General features: G+C 38.5%; 1 protein-coding gene across 1 annotated transcript in view; it reads left to right on the plus strand.

Moving 5' to 3' along the window:
- The window catches only part of SHQ1 (SHQ1, H/ACA ribonucleoprotein assembly factor), a 279,818-nt gene that overhangs the window by 122,419 nt on the left and 149,500 nt on the right, over positions 1-7,899 (plus strand). Inside the window, exons 8-9 of the mRNA XM_006903000.1 lie at positions 2,323-2,336; positions 3,995-4,154. Coding sequence (XP_006903062.1) covers positions 2,323-2,336; positions 3,995-4,154 — 174 coding nt within the window. The remainder of the gene's footprint in view (positions 1-2,322; positions 2,337-3,994; positions 4,155-7,899) is intronic.

The following is a 7,899-nucleotide window of genomic DNA, read 5'->3' on the forward strand; positions in this document are numbered from 1 at the left end:
TAATTTCCTGGCTGCTGGTGCCAAGAATGTTGACTGTGGAGCCGAGCAAACTGAAGCTGTGAACAATCTCAATCTCTTCGCCATCCATCCTGATACTACCGATTGGTCCACCACTGGCACATACATAATTTTAGAATATCTTGTGTTTATATGAGATTCATTAATACTATGTATTTTAGGTTCCTTTTCTAATTCTTGACTCTTGTTAAACTTTCTTGCTACATAAATAGTATTTTGAGCATTTGTAATATGCTGTAACAGTATGAGAAATTACAAAAACTACAATTAATTATTATTGTAAAGTACCCCAAAGCCATTGCCAGAAAAAGAGTTTTTGGGCTTCAGGGAGGAGAGAGAGGCAGAGCTTTCTTGATAGCCCACTCTATCCCAGCCACCCTCTTACATCAGCACCTGGCTTCAAATGGAAGACAAGCGGTATTAACCCACAAGAAGGCAATCCTGGAGTGAAATCTTAAGAACAAGGACTTTTTCTCAGAACCTTCCAAGAAAAGAAGTTGTACATTACAGTTGTACTGAACAACTTTAAGTTGAAGTCATACTGGCTGCATCATAAGAGACTGACATCAGCATGATATATTCAGAATCACAGAAATCCTGATAGCTTGAGACATAGTCCATCACATCAGGGGCTGGTTAATGGGAGACGGGTGTTGAATGCTGTAGGCAATAGTAGAAAGGGATGGTGGTGGAGTAAGGAAAGGGTGGATCAGAAACAAACAAACAAACAAGCCACACACACAAAAAAATCCAAACAAAGCAGCAACATGTAGCGGGGGTTGGCCAGCAACATTGAATCTGTTGGTCATTTTTATAACTGGGCAAATGTCTTTCATCTGCTATTTTCTGTGGAATGCTTGTCTGTCATATACTATTATATGTATTTAAAAATTTAGACAGACTAGGAAGAAGGATAGGCCACCCACTTCCAAAATGACAGGCCTTCGAAAACCCTGTGAACGATAGAGCACCCTTAGACTATTGCTTGGACTAACAGACATGGCAGTTGAGACTGAGATCTTAGAAATGGAAATACAGAGAAGAAGGAAAAGCTATAAGGAGACAGTAGTGATTGGAATGTGGAATGTGAGAAGCATGAATGTAGGAAAATTGGACATTGTTAAGAAATGGAACACATAAATATTTACATACTAGGTATTGGTGAAATGAGATGCCTTGGCATGGGACATTTTGAATCATGATCATATGATTTACTATGCCAGGGATGAAAAGGTGAGGAAAAATGGGGTTGGTTTCATAATTTAAAAAGTCATTTTTAGATCCATCCTGAAATACAATGTGGTGAGCAACAGGATAATATCCATACGCATACAAGGAAGCCCAGTGAATACCACTATCATTCAAATATATGCACCAACAACTAGAGCCAAAGAGGAGGAAATAGAAGATTTCTACCAACTTGTGTAGTCAGAAATTGATCAAACATTCAGTCAAGATGCATTGATGATAATTGGCGACTGGAATGCAAAAGTTGGGAACAGGGAAGAAGGATCAGTAAGTAGCTGGAAAACACGGGCTTGGTGAGAAAAATGAGGCAGGAGATAGAATGATGGAGTTCTGCACATTCAGTGATTTATTCATTGCAAATACCTTTTATAAGAGAGAGAAACACAGGCTATACACATGGATCTCACCTGATGGTATGCATAGGAATCAAATCAATTACATTTGTGGAAAGACTCCGTGGAGAAGCTCAATATCAGCAGTGAAAAACAGGCCAGTGCTGATTGTGGGACAGACCACCAACTGCTCATATGCAAGTTCAAGCTGAAGTTGAGGAAAATTAAATCAAGTCCACGGGATCCAAAGTTGATGTTAAGTCTATCCCACTCGAATTTCAAAACCATCTCAGGAACAGATTTGAGGCCGTGAGCACCAATGAGTGTAGACCAATGAGCTCTGGGAGGATATCAAGAAAATTGTCCATGAAGAATGCAGAAGATCATTACAATGGCTGAAAAAGAAGAAAATACAAAGATGGATGTCAGGTGAGACTCTGAGTATTGCATTAGAACGCCGAGAAGCCAAAGCTGAAGGATGAAATCAAGAGATCAAAGAGCTGAACAGAAAATTTCAAAAGGCAGCTCGGACGACAAAGCAATACACTATAATGAAATGTGTAGAGAGCTGGAGTCAGAAAATCAAAAGGGCCAAATTCGCTCAGCGCTTCTTAAGCTGAAAGAGTTGAAAACCAAATTCAAGCCACGGGTGGCAATACTTAAAGTTTGGGTAGAATGTTGAATGATCCAGGAAGAATCAAAAGCAGATGGAAGGAGTACACAGAGTCACTGTGGAATTGGCTGACACAAAGGAATTTCATGAAATAACATATGAGAATAGCTTATGGTGATGAAGGAGGAAGTTCAAGTTGCTATGAAGGAATTGGCAAAAAACAAGGCTCTGGGAGTTGACAGCATACCAATTGATTTATTTCAACAAACAGACGCTGCCCTGGATGTGCTCACTAAGTTGTGCCAGGAAATCTCGAGGTCAGCCAGCTGGCCAACTGACTGGAAGAGATCGTTATTTGTTCCCATTCAAAGAAAGGTGACCCAACAGAGTGCGGAAATTATTGAACAATATCGTTAGTATCACATGGAAACAGGATTCTGCTGAAAATTGTCCAAAACCCTTTGGAACATATGTCAACAGAGAACTGCCAGATGTGCAGGCTGGAGGTCGTGGAGGGCTATTATAGCTAATATTAGATGGATCTTGGCAGAAAGCAAAGAATACCAGAAGAATGTGTATCTGTGCTTCATTGACTAAGCAGATGCTTTTGACTGTGTGGATCACAATAAGTTGTAGCTGACTCTGAGAAGAATGGGAATCCCAGAACATTTGATTGTGCTAATGCGAAACCTATATTGAGCCAAGAGGCAGTCATCAGAACAGAGCAAGGATACACTACATGGTTCAAGATTAAGAAGGGTGTCTGTCAGGGATGTATTTTGTCTCCCTACCTTTACAATCTGTATGCAGAACAGATCATCCGAGACACTGGACTGTTACGAGGAGGAATGTGGCATCAGGATTGGTGGAAGAGTCATCAACAACCTGTGTTATGCAGATGACAACCCTGCTTGCTGAAGTTGAGGAGGACCTGAAGTTCTTGCTGCAGAAGGTCAAGAACTGCAGCCCCCTATATGATTGAAGTTCAACATCAAGAAAACAAAAATTCTCACCACTGGGCCAATTGGCAGCATCAATATGGATGGTGAAGAGATTGAGATAGTTAACAGTTTTAGTTTACTTGGTTTCACAGTCAACACTCTTCGTAACAGCAGCCAGGAAATCAAGAGACGAATTGCATTGGGAAAGTTTGCTGTGAGGGACCTCTCAAGAGTACTGAAAAGCAATGACATCAGGCTGGAGACTAAGGTGCGCCTGATCCGGGTTATAGGCTTTGCAGTTACGTGCTATGCATCAGAGAGTTGGACAATGAATAGGAATGATAGAGAATTGATGCCTTTGAGCTGTGGTTCTGGAGAAGAGTATTGAATATACCATGCACTGCTAGGAGAACAAACAGGTTTGTCCTGGAGAAGGTGAAGCTGGAGTGCTCTTTAGAGTTGAGGATTCTGAAGCTTCGTCTGACGTACTTTGGGCATGTTTCGAGGAGGGACTGGTCCTTGGAGAGGGACATCATGTTTGGTAGAGTGGAGGTGTTGCACAGGAGAGGAAGACCTTTGATGAGATGGATCTGTTCTGTGACTGGAGTGGTGGGAATGAGTGCGTTTAAGATGACTAGGTTGGCACAGGATAGAACGGCGTTTAGGGCTCTTGTATCTAGGCTTGCTATGTGTTGCAAGCAACTCGATGTCACAGAACAACAACAATAACAATAGAAATGATTTCACTTCATAGTTTTATGTTTCATTTTTACTTATAGTCCAAGTTTATAGTTCTCAATAGAAAATAGTTTCATATTTCTTTGTGTGATTTTGATTATATAATTTATTTTCTGGAACTGACTACTTGTATTTCACAGACTTGCACAAACACTCATGAGATCCTGGTATCCTTTGGAAGAAGAGTTTTGTGCTATCCACTTTATCGCCATTTCAAGCTGGTATTGAAAGCCTGCGGAGATACTATAAAGATACTACAACTAGGTAAGGTATTGTTATGCTTGAAAATTTGAGTTGGTTTTCTCTTTCAAATTAGTTTTAAGGGTTTAGTCATAAAAATTAATAGTGTATGTTGTTAGTCTGAAAATATAATGATGCCTTTTGCTTTTGTCTGCATGTAAGAGAGGAGTTAGTTTCTTATCTGGTGGCATATTCTGTAGAGAGTTGTACTGGTAACTCAAGGCCTGTGCCTCTGGCAATACAAATACACTTGGGGTTCAGAGGGAGAAAGAAAGATGGAAAGTCTCCTCTCTTGGAATTGATGATGTTGTTATTAAGTGCAGTTGAGTCATAGACGACTCATAGCGACCTTATGAACAAAAGACTTGAATACTTTCATTGTTTAGTTCACTGAGTTTCAGGAGGAAGCTATTTTGGGAGTGGATGCCACTCCTGCTTCCAAGCTTGTTTTAATTGGGGAGCTCCACCAAACACTGTCTAACATGGGTAACCATTATCACATTTGATACATCAGCAACCATGAGTTACCTCTGTACAGCAAATGGACCAATGAATGCTAAACCATTTAGAAGAACGTTTAACCAAAAAACAATTTAAACCAGTCCTGATTGGCCGCAGGTTAAATCAACCACTTTTGGCTTAGTAGCATAACTTTCTATACACTAGGTCAATAGAGCTCTTTCTATGTTGTTGTTAAGTGATACCAACCCTATGAACGAAAGACCTGAAAACTTGTATAATTTTTATCATTTCTCCACATTCATAGAGTTTTCAGAGGCAAGCTCTTTCAGAAGTAGATGCCACTCCTGCTTTCAAGCTTGTTTTAGTCCACCATGGGTAACCGTTACTGCATTTGACACATCAGTTTAACAGTGTTTAGCAACACAGCAATCATGAGTTACCTCTGTACAGCAAATGGACAGGCTCATGCTGTACCATTTAGAAGAATGTTTGACCAAAAACAATTAGAATTGATAGCCTCCTAAAAACCTGCCTGAGGATGAGCTGAAGTGATTCTCACTGGATAACAATGAGTTCATTTATCCATAAGAATTACTTTTCAAAAATCTAGGCACATTAACCCCTATTAATATAAAGTAATAGTCACTATATGTAGTTATCTAATGATCTACGAAGGTATATTACTGTTTCCTGAGTGGTGAGGGAAGGGTGAGTGAAGATGGTAAACGGAGTATTCCAAACCATTTTGTAGTATAGTGCAGTGCATCGTTCAGTAATTCTTGAATGGCTGTACTGCGCTAGGACTGTCGTTAGTTGCTTTTCAGTTCACTATAACCTCCTGTGAATAACAGATTGGAATGTTGTTCTGTTCTGCACCATTCTCACAGTCTACTCATGCTTATGCCCATTGTTGCACTTATGGTGTCAGTCCATCTTTTTTGATGACCCTCTGCTATTCCAGCATAATATCTTTTTCTAAGAATTTACACCTCCTGACAGCATGCCCACCCTGTATCAGATAAAGTTTTACCATCTTTGCTTCTGAGGAGCACTCTGGTTATATTTCCTCCAAGACTTATTTATTTGTTTCTTTTGGCAGCTCTTGGAATATTGAACACTCAGGTAATGTTACAATTCAAAGACATCAATTCCTTAATTTTCCCTTTATTCATTCTCCTTCTTTTACATGAATATGAAGTAGTTGAAAATTCCATGGTTTCCGACAGACACAACTTTATCTTTAATATGGATTCTTTTCTCTAGCACTTTGGAGAGGTCTTTGACAGCAGATTTGCCTCATACAACATCTTTTGAGTTGACTGCTGCTATCATAGGTGTTGATTATGGACCCAGATAAAATGAAATCTTTGAATCTTTTCTCCATTTATCATGATTTAGAACTGTATGTATCATAATAAATAAGGTAGATAAATGCCATACCCCTACTGGATTTATAGTTTTATGAGGGAGTTAGATGATAAATAAGTAAGCTCTTCCAAGATGTGGAAGCAGAAGTGGCATCCACTTCCAAAACAACATGCCTCTGGAAACTATGAACTTTGATAAATGATGATAGTTATAGAAAGGCTCCAGGCCTTTTGTTCTTAGGGTCGCTATGAGTCATGCTCAACTCTATGGCAATTAGCAACATTCCAAGATAGATCCACAAGAGTAATACTTATTCTGGATGATTCAATATGACACGCTTAACCTATACTTGGGATGTCAGGAGTGGTTTTCCAACGAAAAGTGCAGCAGCACTTTTGACGATTGCTAAATCTAACCTGAAAAGACAAAATCTTGCTAGCTTTAAAAATATGGAATATTCCAGGCTCTTAAAAAATACCTAAGTGCTAATAACAGCATATTGGATTATGTATCATGGCTTATAAAAAGATAATAACTTTGAAGACACTAACATCACTTGTATAAATTAGTCCCAGAACATTAATTTAAAAGTTACTTTGAAAAAAAAAGAAAAAAGTTACTTTCACTATTTTATGGTCATTTCTTACATTTTCCCCTGAGGAGTCTAGTCACTCTTTTGTCTTTAGATAAATGTGCTGCTGCTGGGGCTTTATTTTTAGACTACAAGATTAAAAGTGAGAGAAAGAAGTTCTTCCTTATATGACCAGGTGACTTCCTTGGTTAACTAGGTGGGGTTTTTTTTTGTTTTTTTTGGTCCTCTGTTTCAACCTATGTCGTCTTGCCGTGAAGGGAAAATAATGTTTAAAGTAGATTCTATTATGTTGTTGTTGTGTGCTTTCGAGTCAGAACCATTTTCAGAAACAGTAAATTGCAGGCGGAGACTGCTCGTCCTTCTCCCACGTAACAGCTAGCTGGTGGATTCAAACCATGTCTTTGTGATTGCAGTATAGCTTTTTAAACTAGGCCACCAGATATCTCAAGATTCCGTTATAGTATATATTAATTATAAAGTAAATCGTAGTTAAGTGAATGTTACAATTTATTCATTTAGCTGGTTAAACATAAAGTATTTTATTGTGTTGATTTTGGGATAGCAAAGTGGCAATAGCCGTGTGAAATAAGCTACTCTGTTTCATTTTTTTTCCTTCTTGCTACAACTAAAGATATTTCTTGAATTGCTAGAATTACCCTGAAAAGTCAATCTATTATAAATGACTGCTGAGCTTGATGAATAATCAGTTACACTTAACAATTTCTTGTTTTTTCAGTGATGGTAGATTATATGTGCATTATTCATAGATTTAAAGAATGAGAATGTAGTTATAAAATAGGACTGACATGGATGGTTGGAGTGGAAATAGGAGAAGAATTAACAGATAATGAACACTGCATTGGAACAGATGAGGGGAAGAACTATCTGAAAATATATGATTAGACATTTTATCGAAGACAACAATTTGGAATAAAAGGTGCATTGCAAAGTGGACTAGGGGAGTGAAAGGGAGAAAGAGGGAGGAAAATGTGCAACAAAAATGAAAGAAAACCCATACCCTTCTATAAGCTTTCATTAAAATCACAGTAAAATTTTTAGCCTCTGAAAACCCTATGTACAACACAACACAACACACGTAGATGAACAGAAAGGGCAACCTAGGTAGAACTGTCAAGCATGGAAATACAAAGGGAAAGGAACATTTGTAAGCAGACACTAGTGATTGGAACATGGAATGTGAGAACCATGAATGTAGGAAAATTAGAAATTGTTAAGAAATGGAACGCATAAATATTGACATACTAGGCATTGGAGAGATGAGATGGAATGGCATGGGGCATTTCGAGTCAGATGATCATATGATATATTATTCTGGAGACGAAAAGG

Source organism: Elephantulus edwardii, unplaced genomic scaffold (genome assembly GCF_000299155.1).
Source record: "Elephantulus edwardii isolate Elephantulus edwardi_28Jun2011 unplaced genomic scaffold, EleEdw1.0 scaffold00492, whole genome shotgun sequence".
NCBI classification, from domain to species: Eukaryota; Metazoa; Chordata; class Mammalia; order Macroscelidea; family Macroscelididae; genus Elephantulus; species Elephantulus edwardii.